We start from the raw sequence: 20,347 nt of genomic DNA, 5'->3' as shown, positions 1-20,347 counted from the left end.
TGTCAGAGTCTGCACACTCAATCCCAAAGTTCAGTAAATCCTCTGGAGACCAAAAAGTTCCATTACAGATTTCTTTATTTTAGGAGAAGCGCACAGCATCATAGTTTGTTGAGTCTGCCTCAACATAGCAAAGCCTTGTCTTTTTAAGCCCAACTTCCCCCCCTTCTAGGTTTCTATTCCCACTTGCAGCTCTTCGCGCCTTCCACCAGTTCTCACACGTCCTGGCCTTGGATGTCTGGCTGAAGATAGAGATAACAACACCTGGCCTCCTCCTTCCCCCCCTTATGGCAGGTCAAGCAAACGGTTAGAATAACATTCCCAGCACTACTCTATTAATCTATGTTTAGCAATTAAAGCAAAAGTATAATTAGTAATTAAAACATATAAAGCAATCGAAGAATCTGGTTTGCGTAGATCCTGACATGCCGCCCTCCAACAGAACGAATGTGCCTACATTCGGAAGAAAATCTGAAAAAGAAAATAGAAATACAAGAATGAACATTAAAATGTCTACTTAGGCTTGTCAGGGTACTTTGAGTGAAAACGAAGAAGCAGCTTAGGTGCTTTAACATTAATACTGTCTACCCATTCATGATGGGTCTTGGGAAAATGCTTCCACTGAATTAGGTACTGGAGTTTGCCTTTATGTCTTCTAGAGTCCAAAACGTCTTGTACTTCAAAGTGACTTTGTCCTTCAATCATGACAGGGGTTGGTGGAGTTGGATCAGGATGCCATGTCTCAGAGGGTTTGAATGCTTTCAACAAATTTGCATGAAAAACAGGATGAATATTTCTATAATGTTTTGGCAAAGTTAATTTAAATGCCACAGGGTTTATAACTTTCTCAATTGGGAAAGGTCCCACATATTTTGGAGCAAGTTTTTTGGATGGTTGGGAAGATTTTAAGTTCTTTGTAGAAAGCCAGACTAGGTCGCCTACCTTCCAAGGTGGGTTTGCAGTACGTTTTCTATCGGCGAATTTTTTATGCTGGCTTTTTGCTTTTTCCAGAGATTTCACAATTAGTGGCCATAAAGTTATAATGTTGTTTATCCATTGGTCTGCTGAGAGTTCAGGCAGGTTTTTAAGAGGCAATTCTGGGAAAGGTGGAAAGTCCTGGCCAGATGCTATTTTGTATGGTGTAAAACCAGTGCTTTGATGCACTGTGTTGTTGTAAGCTACTTCAGCAAAAGGAAGGAGCTCAGACCAATCATCTTGCTGATGATTTGTAAAACATCTTAAATATTGTTCCAATAAAGAGTTAATTTTCTCCGTAGATCCGTCAGTCTCCGGATGAAAACTGGAACTCAAAGCTTGATTAGATCCAAGTAATGTAAGAAATTCCTTCCAAAATTTAGAGGTGAACTGTGGGCCGCGATCTGAAATCACCCTCTTGGGGGCGCTATGGAGGCGGTAAATGTGTGCAATGAACAGTTTAGCTAATTTTTTAGCAGTCGGAATTGATGAACATGGAATAAAATGTGCTTGTTTAGAAAATAGGTCCACCACAACCCAAATCACTGTGTTGTGATTACTCAGAGGTAGGTCTACAATAAAGTCCATGGAAATTTCTTCCCAAGGTTTTTTTGGAGATGATACAGATTGAAGAAGGCCAAGAGGTTTTCCCCCTCTCTTTTTTGACATTGCACACACAGGGCATGTAGAAACATAGTCAGAAATGTCTTTTCTCATTGTCGGCCACCAAAATTGCCTGCGCAGAAGGTGTAAGGTTTTTATAAATCCAAAATGGCCTGAAGACTTGTCATCATGTCCCCTTTCTAGAATTTGTTTACGAAATGAAAGTGGCACATAAAGCTTGTCTCCCATCCACCAAGCTTGGTCCTCATGGGTTAAAATATTTTTATTATTCTGGAACCATTTATCTGAATCCAAAGCAGCATTTATGTTTTGGAGTAAGTCGGTGGTAGGTTTTTGTTTCTGGAGTTTTGTCTGAGACCTGGTTAGAGCTACTGAGCCAGGTTCTAGTTGAGGTGGTGCTTTAAGGATTACCGGGGCTACCACCTGTTCTCTTTGGCTGTTATGCTGAGGCAATCTTGACAACGCATCAGCTAAAAAGTTTTTCCCTCCTGGTATGAATTTTAAAGTGAAGTTAAAGCGACTGAAAAATTGGGCCCAGCGTACTTGCTTAGGTGACAGCTTTCTTGGAGCTGTAAGAGACTCCAAATTCTTGTGGTCTGTCCATACTTCAAATGGCTGGGCTCCTCCCTCTAGGAGATGTCTCCAGGTCATAAGGGCCCAGCGTACTGCAAAAGCCTCCTTTTCCCAAACAAGCCACCTCCTTTCTGTCTCAGTGAATTTGCGAGAAATATAAGCACAGGGTTTGAGTGCACCCTCTTCATCTTTTGAAGTAACACAGCCCCAATTGCTACGTCTGAGGCATCGGCCTGTATTATAAAAGGCTTGTCAGGGTCTGGGTGTTTCAAAATTGGCTCTGCTGTAAATAAAGTTTTCAGAGCCTCAAAAGCTCTTTGGCACTCTTCTGTCCATGTTATCGGGGGCCCGGGTTTTTGAGCTTTAGCCATCACTTTGCCTTTTGTTTTTAGTAGATCTGTTAATGGCAAAGCCACTTGTGCAAAGTTTGGAATGAATTGGCGATAAAAATTGGCAAAGCCTAAGAAACTTTGCAATTGCCTTCTAGTTTTAGGTGGTTCCCAACCCAAAACATCTTTTACTTTAGCAGGGTCCATTTCAATTCCTGCCTTAGAAATGCGATACCCCAGGTAGTCTACTTGTTTTTTATGAAACTCACATTTTGACAGTTTGGCATATAATTGAGCTTTCAACAATTTTTTCAGAACAGTCCTCACCAATTTTACATGGTCTTTTAGGTTGTCAGAGTAGATCAAGATGTCATCTAAGTAAACCAGCACTCCTTGATATAAATGCTCATGTAGCACTTCATTAATTAGTTGCATAAATACCCCGGGCGCTCCCGAAAGGCCGAACGGGAGGACCTTGTATTCATAGCAGCCAAAAGGAGTTGAAAAAGCCGTGAAATGTTCGTCCCCTTTGCGAATTCTTACTCTGAAATATGCCTCCCTTAAGTCCAATTTAGTAAATATCTTTCCTTTTGAAAGTTGAGCAAGCAGATCCTTCATTAACGGGAGGGGATATTTATTTTCTTTGCAGATTGCATTGAGGCCCCTGTAATCCGTGCAGAGCCTCAAGCTTCCATCTTTCTTTTCCCTAAATAACACGGGAGCTGCCATGTTCGATTTAGCTGGTTGTATAAAGCCCCTTGCCAGATTTGTGTCTATAAATTCCCTCAGAGCAGCAAGCTCTTTTTGGGTCATTGAATAAGTTTTCTTTTTTGGGAATTTAGCTCCTGGCTGGATCTCTATGGCACAGTCAGTGTCTCTGTGGGGAGGCAGTGTGTCTGCTTCTTTTTTGCTGAACACAGCCTGTAAATCCCTGTAGGGTTCAGGAATGTCTTTAAGGGACTCTGGGTCCAACTCTAGGGATTTGTTCATGCTGCAAGCTGTTGCTGCAGTTTCCGTTCTTCCTGACTGCTCAGGTCCCAAATAAATTCCATCTGCAAATTGCAACTGCCCCGTCTTCCAAAAAACACGAGGATCCCACTTTTTCACCCAGTTCGCTCCGAGAATCAGGGCGTAATTCCCTAAAGGAGCCACTAAGCATTTAATAGTCTCTTTGTGGGTCCCCACTTGCAGCTCAAAAGGCTCCGTACGATACAGCACTGCCCCTCCCCCTGCTTTGGAACCATCCAGCTGGGTGAACACTATCGGGGTCTTTATTTTTTTCACCCTTAGCTCCAACGCGTTCACCAGTATGGGACTGATCAAACAGCGTGAGCAGCCGGTATCCATTAGCGCGGTTAGCGTGGCTTTGTACTCTGTTCTGAGCGCTGAAATAGTCACTTTAAGGGTGGTAACACTCACCGAATCATCGTCATCGGAGTCGTCTTCCTCCTCCTCCGGCTCCGCCTTGGGTTCATGAGCAGGCTTGTCGATCTCGACGTTTGCCTTTTGATCTTTTCCAACGGATCCATTTTTGTAAATGACGAGGTCTGGGAACGGCGATTCTGTGCCTGCCGCAGCGGTTCCTTTTTTCCCTTTCGCGCCGGTTTTTTGCACTGCTCCAGCGGCTTTTTTCGCCTTCCCCCCCGTGCGGGTGGCGGCTTAGGGCAGGAAGGCGCCAGATGCCCGGGGTCGTTACCCGCACCCGGGCGCAACTGAGCACAATGCGTCAGGGAACACGTAGCCTCAGCGAGTACGCCCTGGAGTTTCGCGGCATTGCGGGGCTGCTACCTGATTGGCCGGAGCAGTTCAAAATTGACTGCTTCCAGCAAGGGATGCGGCGCGATCTCTGGAAGTTGGCATTCGCCCGGGGAGACCCGAATTCCCTAGACGGATGGATCCAGCACGCGGGGAATGTCGAAGCCGCTTCTCCTAAAATAAAGAAATCTGTAATGGAACTTTTTGGTCTCCAGAGGATTTACTGAACTTTGGGATTGAGTGTGCAGACTCTGACATTTTGTTGAGTCTGCCTCAACATAGCAAAGCCTTGTCTTTTTAAGCCCAACTTCCCCCCCTTCTAGGTTTCTATTCCCACTTGCAGCTCTTCGCCTTCCACCAGTTCTCACACCTCCTGGCCTTGGATGTCTGGCTGAAGATAGAGATAACAACACCTGGCCTCCTCCTTCCCCCCCTTATGGCAGGTCAAGCAAACGGTTAGAATAACATTCCCAGCACTACTCTATTAATCTATGTTTAGCAATTAAAGCAAAAGTATAATTAGTAATTAAAACATATAAAGCAATCGAAGAATCTGGTTTGCGTAGATCCTGACAGGCGGCGCCAGGCGTTTCCCTCAAGCACCCGCGCGGGGAGCGTCTCAGAAGGGGCCCTCCCTAGTTTCCGGGGGGCAAAACGGGGAGAGACGCCGCCCCGCAGCCAGGGCAGTCCTCGCCGCTGCGGCTTCTCGCCTGCGCTGCCTCGCGGGGCCCGTCCGCCGACCGGAGAGCCGATCAGCGGGGTGGGAGCCCGATCGCCCCCCGGCCTGCGTCATCGGCTCGCTCGCGGCCGCGCGCCTCCCCGGAAGAGGGGCGCTCTGGCGGCGCCGGAAGCCGCTCCTGTCGCGCGCGCCTATGGCCCCTGCGGCGGCGGAAGTGCCGAGCGTCACGGGGCAGGCTGGGCTCCACCGCCGCCGCCGCCGCCATGCTGCTGTCTTGCTTTCCGGAGCTGTACTTCAACGTGGACAGCGGCTACCTGGAGGGCCTGGTGCGCGGCTTCAAGGCCGGGGTGCTCAGCCAAGCCGACTACGTCAACCTGGTCCAGTGCGAGAGCCTGGAAGGTCGGTGGCGGAGCGGGCCTCCCTTGCGGGGCGGGCGGGCGAGGGCGGGCCTCCCGTCTTGGGCCCCTGGTGTTCCCCGCTTCACGGCCCGTGATGCGGAGAGGGCCAGGGTCGCCCTGGCGGAAGATCCGCCCTTCTGCTTCAGAGATGTCGCCTCTCCATCCTCGCACCGATCCTACGGAGGGATTACGAGTCGCCGGCGGGGAGGATTCGAATCCAGGCCGGCCCGGCCCTCGCGCAGAGCTCGGCGGGGCCGCCTCTCAGTTCCTGCAGACGGGCGGGGCGGCTTTGCTCGCTCGCTCGCTCGGTCGCTCGCTCGCTCTGGGGAAGTCGGGCCACGGCGTGCGAAAAGCCAGGCCTCTCCGGCGGGCCGGGGCTGGCACAGCCGCGCGGGCACGGCTGCGCGGGCCGAGCAGGCGGCGCTTCGGAGACGAGGAGGCCGAGAAGCCCTCGGGCCGCTCGGCTGCTCCTCTCAGCCTGCACAGCAGTCCCTGGCCTCGCGGGTTCGGGGTCTGGTAGTGGATCAGCAGAGGGGGGCGATACAGCGGCGGCCTTTCTTTGTTCTTATTATTTCCTCGCCCCTGAAAAAATGGCCATTTTGGTAAAACGGAAAAATATCTGATTTCCTTTTGTGGGGACAGCTATGGCATTTTAGTTACTGCAAATGCGAAAAATAAGCATTTTTGTTTAAGGCAGGATTTATTATTACTGAATTTATACCCTGTCTTTCAGTTTATTCCAACACTCAAAGCAGCTTACAAGCATTAAAAATGCAGAACAAATTAATGCAAATAAAATAAAGAACAAAATTAAAGTTCTTTTAATTAAAAGTTAGCAAAAGAGAAGTGTTTTTACCGTTTTCTGAAATCATGGGAGCAAAACATGCTTCTCTAGAAACTGCACAGGAGAAGTCTCTTTCTTGCATCCGAAGCTTTTGGCAACAGGAGCTTCTTCAGCCTTTCCTGTTGGCTTAAACAATCAGGCACGTTCACTGTGGGAGATGGGACCCATAGGCTGTCAACTAATTAATTTGTTCAACACTTAAATTGTTAAGGGAGACAATTCCTCTACCTTATGTCAGCGGTCTGGCTGCTTCATTATTCACCAGTTGTAATTTCTGGACGTTTCTCAAGGGTGAAGTGTAAAGTGTATTGCAGGGGTTGTGACCAAGGCATGGGGAACCATTGCTAAGTTGACTGAAAGGGTTGCTGTTGGCATACTAGCTGTAATTGTATCAGATCTTTCAAATCCAGTAGCAGCATCTGTACTCATTGTGCCCCAGCAGCTCTCTCCCATGTCAGTACAAGATAAAAGCCAATCTGTTTGTGTTCCTTCCTCATCACTGATGTTATCCCAGGTATTGGGGTTCAGTGTTCTAGGCAGAGTTGAGCCAGAGCAGACATTAGGTCCATACTGGTTAGGTTGCTGATATGATCATACGTAAGATGCATTTTATCTGTCAACTTCTTGTGTATGCACTTGCCTATAATAGTAGAATATTTGATATAAAATTTACCTGGCAGTTCTGATCATAGGCATACAAGAGTAGAGGAAGTACTCAGATGTGCAGAGGGTGGTGGCTTTGAAGGTGTTTTGATGATTAAGGATGATACAATCATAGTGTTGGAATGAGCCATTTAAACAATCAAATCCAAACTCCCAACCCAGGGCAAATTACATTATTTCTGACAAGCAGCTGTCCAGATTCTGCTTGAACACATCCAACGAAAGACTGCCTGTCACTGTTCTAGGTGATAATTCCTGCTGTCCAATAGCTCTTCACTATTAAAAGATGTTTACATGGAAGTCCTCGGCTAACAACCATTTGCTCAGCAACTGTTCAAACTTACAATGGCACTGAACAGGTCCTGAAAGTTGCAGCCATTGCAGCATCCCCACGGTCACATGATTGTGATTCAAGCGCTTGGCAACCGGTTTGCAAGTATGATGGTCACAGTGTCCCGTGGTCATGTGATCACCATTTGTGACCTTCACTGCTGGCTTCTGACAAGCAGAGTCAATGGGGAAGCTGTCAGGAGATCATAAATAGTAATCACATGGTGTCACACCTAACAACCACAACTGGAACTGCTGCCAGTGTGGTCACGTGATATCTCGCTTTACGATCACATTGCTTAGCAGTGGAATTCCCAGTCCCAATTACTGTAGTTAACCAAGGACGACCTGTATTTGGTTAGAATCTGCTTGCAATATCTTAAATCCTTTATTTAAGTAACAGCTGGGGGTCAGGAAGCATTTCCAAACTCTAAACCTGCTCTTTCACGGGGGGTGGGGGGAGACAACCTCATTTAGACAAAGGTTTCCCTCAATCCCAGAGTAGCTTCCTTCTTACCAAGGGGTACCTCCATTTTGTTGGATTTAATTTCAGCTTGTTCTCTCTCAACTAGCCCCTTAGGCTTAGACAATATATTCAAGATTATTTCCTCGGAGCTGAGTGATGAGGAGCAATACATCAATTGCATTCTGCTGGTGTCCAGCTCCAAAGCTCTGAGTGACCTCCAGTGATTTAAAGAGTATTACTTTGTATTGAAGGCTTGCACAACTTCATCTGGTGCACCAGTTCTGCTCTTTCCTGGATGGGGGGGGGGGGGCTTCACACAGTCACTCATGCCCTAGTCGCCTCACAGCTTGACCACTGCAGCATGTATACATGGTTCAAATGTCTCTGTAAAAGGAGCAATGAAGAACATGTTCTGGGGTTTCCACCGCTCCAGAATCACAGGGGCAGAGCCTTTTAGCCAATACTACTTTTTCATATTGGCCACCCAGTCCTGCAGAGGGGAGAGCATGGCGTCAAGCAAGAGAGAAAGCTTTCCAATGGCTGGGTGTATCTAGCTGTGAGATAGCCAGCAGCAGTGACAATATATCTGCTGTTTGCTAATGACAGGAGGGCTGGGGCCTTCTGTACATCTGCCTTTATCCTCTGCTTCAAGGTTTGTTTTGGCTGCCTGATCGTATTCCATCTTGAGAACCAAAGAGGGAGAGAAGCCCAGACTTAGGAGTTCAGATTTAACAACCTTAATTCATATAGATTGAAGGTTGTCCTGGAGAAATAATGGACCAGGCCTTGAGGATAAAAGTTAAGCTTTAACCAAAGATTAATGGAAGCAAGACACATTTTGGCTTCAGCTTTTATCCTACATATCTCCAGTCCTAGATAAGCATTTGAGACACAGCAGGGTATCCGGGGAGCCGCTTTGATGAATTTGGATTGTACCCGCTCTAAGGAGGTAAAACAAGCTAGGGGGCCAACCAGAGCCTTCTGAGCTTGTCCCTCGCCTTTCTCTGTAGGATTGCTTAACCTTCTCTTTTTCCCCCTGTCGTTTCCCTTTCTTAGGCTAAGTTCAGGGGTGAGATCCTCCTTTCCTCTACTGGCTATTTGTAGGGCACAATCCAGGCACAGATCATTTGCTTTGGCAGGGAGGGCAATTTTGTTCAATTGTTTCCATTATGCAAAATATTGTTTTAGGGAACCTACTCTGTTTTTAACTGTAGTCAGCAAGTCAAAGATTGAAAGAACGGTCTATGCTGTCAGGAAACTATGTCTGGTTATAAAATGCCAGAGAGGAGGAGAGCTCTAGAAGTTGCTGACTCTGAGTCTCAGCCTGTGGGTCCCCCTCTAGAGAATCATACCTGTTGGATAAATGAAATGGGGTGATATTACTTACAGGAGAGGCTTGCTTGCTTGTGATGTATCTCTCAACTTTCTGTTGTTTCAGAGGCTTAGATGAAGTCTGTGTTGCAGAGGGTATCTGCTGCCTCTTCTTCCTTTTCCCCATGGCAGCAGTGCAATAAAAAGGACTGCCCAATAGTAGCAATAATAAAACAGTAAAAGATGGAGTTAAAGGAGGATCAAGTGATCTGAAAATAGATAGTAAACCAAAATGAAAGCTGGAGTAAAAGGACTTTTAGGAGGAGCTCATTATAAGGGTTGTAACCACATTGCCATTTTTCTTTGATTTCTATAATTTGAGGTTCCACTAAGTTGTGGGCATTGAATTTTTCAGTGAGTCATTCGTTAGATCTGCTATGCTTGGTGCAATTGCTTTACAATCTCACTCCACTGCAGATATTAAGGCTAGGTACTAAACAGGCTTGAGTAGCAGTTGTTGCTTCCCTGGGAGCAAGTCCCACAGAGTTTGGATGGAAGCAGGTTGTCCAGCATCCTAAGAAGGCCCCGCTTGAAGGAGCTGCTTTGTTTCTTTATGAGGCAAATTAGGGGAGCTGAGAGCTCTGCGGACAAAGTCTTCCTAAGCAGTCCAGGCTGGATGGGGCTCTCCTGCTGCTGCTTTTGCTGTTTCTAGAATCTTTTGCTGGTGGTGGGAAGAGAGAAAGGGCAATCCATATCTCTTGGAACTTTTGAATAAAGGCATATGCTGTTGTGAAGGGAAAATTGAATCAAGTTTCCATGTCTGCAAGCAAGTAGAAAATAATACATGGGAAAGGCTTTTCTAAACGTGGACAGGAAGGACAAACAATGAATTTGTTACAGGAAGAATTCTGAAAGTCATTTGTTGAGTAAAACATGGCAACAGTTTAAACAATGTAATTAATTCAGAAGTCTCACTTTTGGCTCTTGTGTAATCTGCACTCTCCCACTCTCAGGTAGATGGCCTTGATTCCCTCTCTTTGCTCTCAGAACAGGCCCCCCAAACCTTCAGCCATCTGGCTGCTGCTCCTTCTGTTGCCTTATCAAGCCCTCAGGGGAGACTGCTCAGGGGAGCGTGAGTCCTGGCTGACAGAATAACTTTTTGGCCTAAACCCTAAATGGATATCTGTGGCTGTGGCCTCTGTGATGAATTGATGACACTGGGGAATTGCCATGACCGCTTCTAACGTTTAGAGGAAGGCAAGACGGCATTCAGTTTAAAACATCCTTCCAAAGTTGATTGCAATCCTTGGAAAGGGAGCCCTCCTTAATTTCTTGGGAATTCTGCGGGCTTTCACTTGTCTCAGAATGCATGCGATATACTTTGCTTGTCCATACAGTCAGCTTGCGGTTTCTCATTCCTCTCATGAGATAGACCCCCAGCCTTTATTATATTTCTTCTCTGCCTCTCTTTTCTATATGATTTCATTTATTCTGGGATGACTGTATGTGGAGCCATGGTGATTGACATCCTCTTGGTTTGTTTTTACTTCCTTGTAGAAATTAAACAATAGAGACCTAAGGTTGTATTCAGAAAATCGATCACCTTTTTGGAAATGCTGTTATGTTGAGGTTTTAAAATTGTTTAGGGAGGCTCTCCTTTACTGCTTTGATTTTTGCTCACATGTACCCTCCATCTATATAACCATCCTATCTTTTGTCTACCCCTCCTTCCCCCTTATCCCAGTTTAAATCCTTCATCAGTCTAGCCGTTCCATTCTGTCTGATGAAGTGAGCTGTAGCTCACAAATGTTTATGCCTTTTAATTAAAATTGTTGCCAGAAAAGGTACTGCCAGACTCCTTCTGATTTATAATCGCCACTCCATTAAACATCCTGTACTCTTACTTTTCTATTTCTCTTCACTTTTTTCTCTTCTTTTCTTCTTCCTGTGAAATTTCCATGGCCTCTGATGATAGTGGGCATTATTCTCAGGGCATGACTCTTTTATCCTGAAAGATTTTCGCTGGCCAGAAATCATCGCTGGCCAGTGTTCACTTCGCTACACCGTCTCCGTCTAGTACACCAGAGAACCTCACCCAGAAGCTGAAAGTCAACATTTTCTAGACTGCTACAGTTGCAAGAAAAAGTATGTGAACCTTTTGGAATTTCATGGTGTTCTGCATTAATTTGTCATAAAATGTGATCTGACCATCATCTAAGTCAAGAGTATTGACAACTATAATGTGCCTAAAATAATAACACAAAAACAATTCTGATCCTTCATGTCTTTATTGAACACTCATTCAACATTCAAAATGCTAGTGGAAAAAGTAAGCAAACCCTTGGAATCAATAACTGGTTGACCCCCCCCCCCCCCCGGCAGCAATAACTTCAACCAGGCGCTTCCTGTAGCTGTAGATCAGACCTGCACATCGTTCAGGAGGGATTTTAGCCCATTCTTCCTGGCAGAACTGCTTTAGGTCTGTCATATTCTTTGGACGTCTCATGTGTATGGCTCTCTTCAAGTCATTCCATAGCATCTCTATTGGGTTGAGGTCTGGGCTCTGACTTGGCCACTCCAAAAGGCGGATTTTCTTTTTCTGAAGCCATTCTGTTGTGGACTTGCTCCAGTGTTTTGGGTCATTGTCCTGTTGCATCACCCAACTTCTACAGAGTTTCAGCTGATGTACAGACATTCTCACATCCTGAAGAATTTTTTGATACACTTGGGAATTCATCTTCCCCTCAATGACTGCAAGCTGGCCAGGCCCTGATGCAGCAAACCTGGCCCAAATCATGATGTTTCCTCCACCATACTTTACGGTTGGGATGATGTTTTCATGATGATATGCAGTGCCCTTTTTACGCCAGATGTAGTGCTGTATGTTCTTTCCAGATAGTTCAATCTTTGTTTCATCAGTCCACAAAACATTTTGCCAATGCCGCTGTGGAGTGTCAATGTGCTCTTTCACAAACTTCAGGCGTGCAGCAATGTTCTTTGTAGTAAGCAGCAGCTTCCTTCATGGTCTCCTGCCATAGACACCCTGCTTGTTCAATGTTTTACGTACTGTAGACTCATGAACACAGATGTGAGCCAGTTCCAATGATGCCTTCAAATCTTTGGCTGTCACTCGGGGTTGTTTCTTTACCTCATTGATGAGTCTTCGTTGTGCTCTTGGGGTCATTTTAACTGGGTGCCCACTTCTTGGTAGAGTAGCCACAATTCCAAAGTGTCTCCATTTGTAGATCATTTGCCTAACTGTTGTTGTTGTTGTTTAGTCGTTAAGTCATGTCCGACTCTTCGTGACCCCATGAACCATATTGCGCCAGGCCTTCCAGTCCTTCACTGCCTCCCTGAGTTTGCTCAGTTTCATGCTCATTGCTTCAGTGATGCTATCTAACCATCTCATCCTCTGCTGTCCTCTTCTCCTTTTGCCTTCAATCTTTCCCAGCATCAGGGTCTTCTCCAAAGAGATCTCTCTTCGCATTAGGTGACCAAAGTATCTGAGCTTGAGCTTCATTATCGATCCTTCCAATGAGCAATCAGGGTTGATTTCCTTTAAGATTGACTGGTTTGACCTCCTAGCAGTCCAGGGGACTCTCAAGAGTCTTCTCCAGCACCACAGTTCAAAGGCATCGATTCTTCGGCGCTCCGCCTTCTTTATGGTCCAGCTCTCACAGCCATACATTACTACTGGAAAAACCATAGCTTTGACTATGCGGATCTTTGTCAGCAAGGTGACGTCTCTGCTTTTTAATATGCTATCTAGGCTTGCCATGGCTTTCCTCCCAAGGAGCAAGCGTCTTTTAATTTCATGGCTGCAGTTTCCGTCTGCAGTGATCTTGGAGCCCAAATAAATGAAGTCTGTTACTGCTTCCATTTCTACCCCTTCTATTTGCCAGGAATTGATGGGTCCAGATGCCATGATCTTAGTTTTTTTAATGTTGAGTTTCAAGCCAGCTTTCGCACTCTCCTCTTTCACCCTCATCAAGAGGCTCTTTAGTTCTTCTTCACTTTCTGCCATTAGGGTGGTATCGTCTGCATATCTGAGGTTGTTGCTGATTCTCCCTGCAATCTTAATTCCGGCTTGTGATTCTTCCAGCCTGGCATTTCTCATGATGTACTCTGCATATAGGTTAAATAAGCAGGGTGACAGTATACAGCCTTGTCGTACTCTTTTCCCTATTTTGAACCAATCGGTTGTTCCATGACCAGTTCTAACTGTTGCTTCTTGGCCTGCATACAGATTTCTCAGGAGACAGGTAAGGTGGTCTGGTACTCCCATCTCTTTAAGAATTTGCCACAGTTTGTTGTGATCCACACAATCGAAGGCTTTTGCATAGTCAATGAAGCTGAAGTAGATATTTTTCTGGAACTCTCGTGCTTTCTCCATGATCCAGCGAATGTTGGCGATTTGATCTCTAGTTCCTCTGCCTCTTCGAAACCCAGCTTGTACATCCGGTAGTTCTCGGTTCATGTATTGCTGAAGCCTAGCTTGTAGGATTTTGAGCATAACCTTGCTAGCATGTGAAATGAGTCCAATTGTGCGATAGTTTGAGCATTCTTTGGCACTGCCCTTCTTTGGAATTGGAACGTAAACTGACCTTTTCCAATCCCGTGGCCACTGTTGCGTTTTCCAAACTTGCTGGCATATTGAGTGCAGCACTTTAACACCATCATCTTTTAGTATTTTAAATAACTCAGCTGGAATACTGTCATCTCCACTAGCTTTGTTGTTAGCAATGCTTCCTAAGGCCCACTTGACTTCACTCTCTAGGATGTCTGGCTCAAGGTCAGTGATCACACCAGCGTGGACATCAGGGACATTAAGATCTTTCTTGTATAGTTCTTCTGTGTATTCTTGCCACCTCTTCTTAATCTCTTCTGCTTCTGTTAGGTCCCTGCCTTTTTTGTCCTTTATCATGCCCATCTTTGCACTAAATGTTCCTTTCATAACTCCAATTTTCGTGAAGAGATCTCTAGTCTTCCCCATTCTATTGTTTTCCTCGATTTCTTTGCATTGTTCATTTAAGAAGGCCTTCTTATCTCTCCTTGCTATTCTCTGGAAATCTGCATTCAGTTGCTTATATCTTTCCCTTTCACCCTTGCTTTTCGCATTCCTTCTTTCCACAGCTATTTGTAAAGCCTCATCAGACAGCCATTTTGCTTTCTTGGATTTCTTTTTCTTTGGGATGGTTTTAGTTGCTGCCTCCTGAACAATGTTACGGACCTCCGCCCATAGTTCTTCAGGCGCTCTGTCTACCAAATCTAATCCTCTAAATCTATTCATCACCTTTACTGTGTACTCACAAGGAATATGATCTAAGTCATACCTGAGTGGTCTAGTGGTTTTCCCTACATTCTTCAATTTAAGCCTAAATTTTGCAGTAAGAAGCTCATGATCTGAGCCACAGTCAGCTCCTGGTCTTGTTTTTGCTGTCTGTATAGAGCTTCTCCATCTTTGGCTGCAAAGTATATAATCAATCTGGTTTCGGTATTGACCATCTGGTGATGTCCATGTGTAGAGTCATCTCTTGTGTTGCTGGAAAAGAGTGTTTGCTATGACTAGCTTGTTCTCTTGACAGAACTCTATTAGCCTTTGCCCTGCTTCATTTTGTACTCCAAGGCCAAACTTGCCTGTTATTCCGATTACTCCTTGACTTCCTACTTTAGCATTCCAATCCCCTATGATGAAAAGGACATCTTTTTTTGGTGCTAGTTCTAGAAGATGTTGTAGGTCTTCATAGAAGCGGTCAACCTCAGCTTCTTCAGCATCAGTGGTTGGTGTCAGGTTCGGTCAGCACGGGGCTTCAGGGAAGCTCGCAGCCAGACCACGCGGAATCCACCGGCGGTAGCTAGCGGGGAAAAGAGGAACTGAAAGCGCCGCTAATTAACGGGCCACCTGCGCCCAGCCAAACCGGAAAACCGCAGCGGAAGCTTTTAACTATAAACTGATAACGGCGCGAGCCAGCAATGAACGGGGCCGCAGGCAGCGAAACAAGATCGCAACACAGCACAGAACCCGCGGGCTTGCACGTAACAGGGAGGGACCAACCCAGCCGGAGGGGAACTGGCAATCAAGGACAATGGACCCTGACCGATCCTGCCATCATGAACAATCAAGGGGGATTATTGGGGGCCCATAATCCGCAGCTGCAACGTGATCGCGGGGCGGGAAAAAAGCGCGGGAAGGGGGGAATATAACAAGTAATGCAATTGTACCAAGCCAGTCCTGGCTTTGCTTGTGACTACTACGTTACGCATGAGTAAACCTTCTTTGTGAACCACACGTGTCACGAGAGTTTCTCTGTCGAACGGGGCAAACCTCACAGTTGGGGCATAGACTTGGATGACTGTGATATTGAATGGTTTGCCTTGGATACGTACTGAGATCATTCTGTCGTTTTTGAGGTTGTACCCCATTACTGCCTTTCCGACTCTCTTATTGACTATGAGTGCAACTCCATTTCTTGTAAGGGTTTCTTGCCCACAGTAGTAGATATAATGGTCACCCGAATTAAATTCACCCATTCCCGTCCATTTCAGTTCGCTGATTCCCAAGATGTCGATGTTCAGTCTTGTCATCTCATGTTTGACCACATCCAGCTTGCCTTGGTTCATAGATCTTACATTCCAGGTACCTATACAATATTGTTCTTTACACCATCGGACCTTCTTTTCGCTTCCAGATACATCCACAGCTGAACGTCCTTTCGGCTTTGGCCCAGCCACTTCACTCTTTCTGGAGCTACTTGGAATTGCCCTCTGCTCTTCCCCAGTAGCATATTGGACACCTTCCGACCTGAGAGGCTCATCTTCCGGCGTCATATCTTTTAGCCTTTTAACATTGTCCATGGGGTTTTCTTGGCAAGGATACTGGAGTGGGTTGCCATTTCCTTCTCCAGTGGACCACATTTTGTCAGAACACTCTGTCATGACCTGTCCGTCTTGGGTGGCCCTGCACGGTATAGCTCATGGCTTCACTGAGTTACGCAAGCCCCTTCGCCACGACAAGGCAGTGATCCATGAAGGGGTTGCCTAACTGTAGACTGGTGAATTTCTAAGGTCTCTGTAACCCTTTCCAGCTTTATGTAAATCAACAATTCTTGATCGTAGATCCTCTGAAAGCTCTTTTTGGTGAGGCATGGCTCACATAAGCGTATTCTTCTTGTGCAGAGCAAACTCAAAAAGTTTGAGTGGTTTTTATCAGTCAGTGTAGCTCTAGTCCACACCTCCAAACTCATTTTCTTAACAAGACTCCAGGTATGCTAACACCTGACTCCAATTAGGTTTTTTGAGGTCAACTCAAGGGTTCACATACTTTTTCCACTAGCATTATGAGGTTTTTATGGTTCTCAATAAAGACATGAAGGATCAGAATTGTTTTTGTGTTATTATTTTAGGCACATTATATTTGTCAATACTCTTGACTTAGATGACGGTCAGATCACATTTTATGACAAATTAATGCAGAACACCATGAAATTCCAAAAGGTTCACATACTTTTTCTTGCAACTGTATGTAGATGGCTACACTCATGTTTGGACTATCAATTCTCCATTCCATCTCTGTGCAGACTCACAAATAAAGTGGTGCCCTGGACCTCCTTATTTATCATGTAATCCCTTGACTTCCATGTTCTGCTTTTTTGATATTGAGCTAAAAAGTAGGTATGCAATTCAGGATTCCCTGAAGGCAGAGAGTACTTTGAACGCCTTTAGATTCCAAAAGTCTGAGCAGTCTAGAAGGGTGTTGATTCCATCTGGCTCCAATCATTCTCTCACATTTTTCCCCCTCTCTGTCCCCTCATCTCTACCTCCAAAACCTGTGAATCTTGGCTGGTCAGAACATCTGGCAAATTGAACCACTAAAAAGGTTAAAGGAAGATAGATCTGTGTGTTAAGGCTGCAAGTGACTCTATGAGGAACTGGTGTTTATTCTGGCTGGCTTTGCTCAGTCTGTTGGAGAAGGGATTGGAACTGAACAGCAAGAGAAGATGTTTCTTCATATAGAATATTTGCTATATGAAGAACATCTATATGAGATGGGAGGGATAGGGAGCAGTCCTTTTTCTGCATAGTAGTCACTGGTATAGTATGATGAGAAGCTGGAAAGGCAGGTCTCAGACAAAGTAGAAAAAATTAATCTGTTAATCTGAGATAGAGGGAGAGAATGCATTTATATAAAAGGATGTTGTTTTCTTAACAACTCATAAAAGGGAAAGGGCCAGATTAATACCTTAAAAATAATCATGGGCTATAAAGGAATAGCTGGTGTGCTGATCAGCTGTTTGGAGCTGGCAGTGTCCATGAGTCCTAGAGGCACTTAGGAGCATGTCTTTCAGGGCAGAAGTGGCTGCAAAAACCTAGGTGGTGGTAGATCCTTCCTGGTGGCAGTGGTGACATTTGGCAACAGTGGATTGATTATTTTTCAAAAAATACTGGTGGGCCACACAAGGCTGCATGGTGGGCTACATGCTCTGCAGGCTTGCCTTAACTCCTAAAGAAATAACTGCTGGTGATAGAAGTTTGCAACCAGACTTCCAGGGGAGGTATGGTGAACTAAAAATGGCTCTGTGAAAGCGAAGCCAACGACTATACCAAAGACAAAGGAACCGGTGAGTAGACCGGTTCCTTGGAATCTCTCCGGATAAGGGCAGGAAATCATTTGCATGTGTTCTAGATGGCTGCTCCTTGTGAGGAGACTGTAGGTCAGCGGTTTTCTGTGTGTTTGAGTGCCAGAAGACAACGGGATTAGGCATCTTCTCCAGAACCACAGTGGAACCTTTTAAAGGACACTAAGTTCACAAACCTTACTTTCTAATCACTTTTGGAAATAGCCTGTTAGAGATCCCTGGAATGACAAGTTTGAAAAGTCTTCATCCAGTAAGTTTATCTTCAACTCTGAACAAAAGAAAAATTAATTACAAGCTTAAGAAGCTTCAAGAATTTGAAATAAACAGCAAGAAGTTAAATAAAATTTTGATCTAAGATAGTTATAAACAGATTAAGGGTCCAGATAAATTTGGAATATTGACTTTTACTATAAGATTTTGAAATTAACTATAAAAAAATAACTTCTTGTGGGAAACAGACTTATTTTAGCTATTCTGGTAATTGCAAGTCATAGCAGAAGATAAGTGATGATTTTAGAAATTGGATACTGGAGGGGACTAAAGATTTTAAGCAGAAGAAAAAAAAATACAAGCCTGATGTCAGTTAATACTGGGACTTACAAAATGATACAGAACACTATTAACATTGGAAATATTAAAGGAGTTTTTTGAAGAATGGAGCCAGAAGTTAGTAACTACAGTATTAACACTGTCACTAATGATGTCTGCTTCTATAGATATACTATGTCTAAATGATGTTAATGAAGGAATGACAAATGTGGAACAAATTTTATCTGACAAAATAGAGAAAGGGTTAGGGTTAGAATGTGATGCCAAAAGAATGAATTGGAAAAGGACATTTTACTGGATATAAAGAAAGAAACTGGGTGAAGTTTTAAAAATTAAAAGAGAAATACAAATAATAAAGCAAGAGAATGACCTAGAATTATTTTTCTTATTGGATGTACAAAAAAGGCTTGTTAAAGCCTTGAAGAAATAAATCTGTGTGATGGTATAAAGAAAAATTGAGGAGAAATCAAATCCTACAACAATATCTGATTGAATTAAAGATTAAGACTGTTAGAAGTAGAAGAGGAATCTGAGTTGGTTTATTTGATCAAAGTTAAAATAAGACATCTTTTTGCAATGTTCTGGCAATCCTTTTTGCTGACATCAGGGTTGAAAAGTTGATGTTTTATGGATTTGCTTATAGATAAGGGATGGGATATGGGATGAAGAGATATCTGTTTAACCTTATGAGGGTGAAGAGTTATTAAATTTGTTAATACTTGTTGTGATGAAGGTTGGAAGTCACTTCTTTATATATTTTTTATCTTTTTCTTATATTCTTTCTTTTCTTTTTCTTCTTTCTTTTCTTTTTTCCTGCAGTTTTTATTTTTTTCTTTCCATTCTCTTCTCTTTCTCTAAGTTTGGTTTGTATTAGTTTTTGCTATTATAATTAAAATTCTCAATAAAAATGATACTTTTTAAAAAAGTTTGCACCCAATCATAGATGGAGTTGTGTTCACTTTCAAGAATCGATACCTCCGTCTCTTGGGTCTAACACCATCTGAAGAAATTACAGATTCTAAATCATCCTAAGAACTGTGATATAAATTGATATTGAAAGTTAAGATTTCCGTTTACAGGTAGTCCCCAGTTTAAGAACGAGTTCCATTATCAAGGTCTGTCCTTATGTCACATTTGTATGTAACCCAGAAATTAACCAAAACATAAACAAAAAAGAGTACAGGGGAAAAAAATGCAAGCATGAAGGTTTTCAAATCAGGCTTTTACAATGGGGCTGCAGGCAAACTCAGACTTCTCCCACAACAGATTCTATGGAATGAAATATAATCAGGCTTGTGCATCAGCAGATTTTAAAGATAGGATAAAGGCTTCTGCATTCAAAGGATTATCAAATCTGTGAACTTGGTCTTGATTAACGCAAAATGTGGCTGAGAAATACATGAAATATTGGTTGTATTGATCTAGCAAGACTTTGACCTTTTATAAACAACCTTCTCTTTTCAAAAACTTCTTTAGTAAAATCAGGGTAAATTGATACAGTATCTTATTTTGGCTAGACCCCCACTTCTAAGGAGACTTTACTGATTCATGGCAAAATATACGTAAAATCTCATCTCTTGTAATAACACGAAGGAATTGCACAATAATGATGTTGGAGCTAGTTCCAGTCTTCCTTCTCATTAAAGGAATTTTAATCACATGATCAATCTCGACTGGAAAATCCATTCCCAAAGGGAAGAGACTTCTGAAAAAATCCTCCATAAATTCAGCCAGGTTTAATTGACTTGGAGGGTTTTCAGTGCCAGTCACACATAGATTTTTCCTATGCAGTTGCGACTCTAAGTAATTTGTTTATCCAAAATATTACGACTAGCTTGAGTTATTGTCTTGTGGGCATTTAATCAATCTTCATAACAAGCCATTTTTTCTTACATCAGTTTTAAATCACATTTAAGCTCTGCCAGAGCTTGTTGGATTGGTTTCAAGACTGGTATGTGAGGCCAGATCTCTTTTAACATGTTAGTAGAAGAATCTTCCTCTGCCATCTTACCTGGCTCAGCAGAGAGGGATGCAGCTGAAATTAAGCCAGATGTCAAATGTTTGGGTCTAGTTGCCATCCCAATAGCTCATTAAAAACAAAATAATACGTAATGAAAAGTTTTATTTATCCAGTTATCAAAGTCTGTCCACACAGTCTGAAAATGCAGAAGTTTGAAAACAACTTTAATCAGGAGAGAGACGAGAGAGGTACTCGCAG

General features: G+C 43.9%; 1 protein-coding gene and 1 long non-coding RNA gene across 2 annotated transcripts in view; one reads left to right on the top strand and one right to left on the bottom strand.

Annotated features, from left to right (window-relative positions):
* Window positions 1–57: 57 nt before the first annotated feature.
* On the bottom strand, window positions 58–5,113 carry LOC148216568 (uncharacterized). The gene is made up of 2 exons (XR_015795151.1): window positions 3,918–5,113; window positions 58–468 (listed from the first exon to the last, which is right to left on the bottom strand). It is a non-coding gene; the product is annotated as an uncharacterized LOC148216568 (long non-coding RNA).
* An 18-nt stretch (window positions 5,114–5,131) lies between these two features.
* The window catches only part of ATP6V0D1 (ATPase H+ transporting V0 subunit d1), a 33,996-nt gene continuing 18,780 nt past the window's right edge, over window positions 5,132–20,347 (top strand). The window contains exon 1 of the mRNA XM_088135473.1: window positions 5,132–5,331. Within this exon, the coding sequence (XP_087991599.1) occupies window positions 5,196–5,331 (136 nt within the window). The 5' untranslated portion in view covers window positions 5,132–5,195. The remainder of the gene's footprint in view (window positions 5,332–20,347) is intronic.

Source organism: Python bivittatus, unplaced genomic scaffold (assembly GCF_059951505.1).
Source record: "Python bivittatus isolate LINGU-HERP-01145 unplaced genomic scaffold, Pbiv_v1 ctg000170_np1212, whole genome shotgun sequence".
Lineage (NCBI taxonomy): Eukaryota > Metazoa > Chordata > Lepidosauria > Squamata > Pythonidae > Python > Python bivittatus.
The sequence above is the reverse complement of the archived record's forward strand: the minus strand, read 5'-3'. Positions and strand labels throughout refer to the sequence as shown.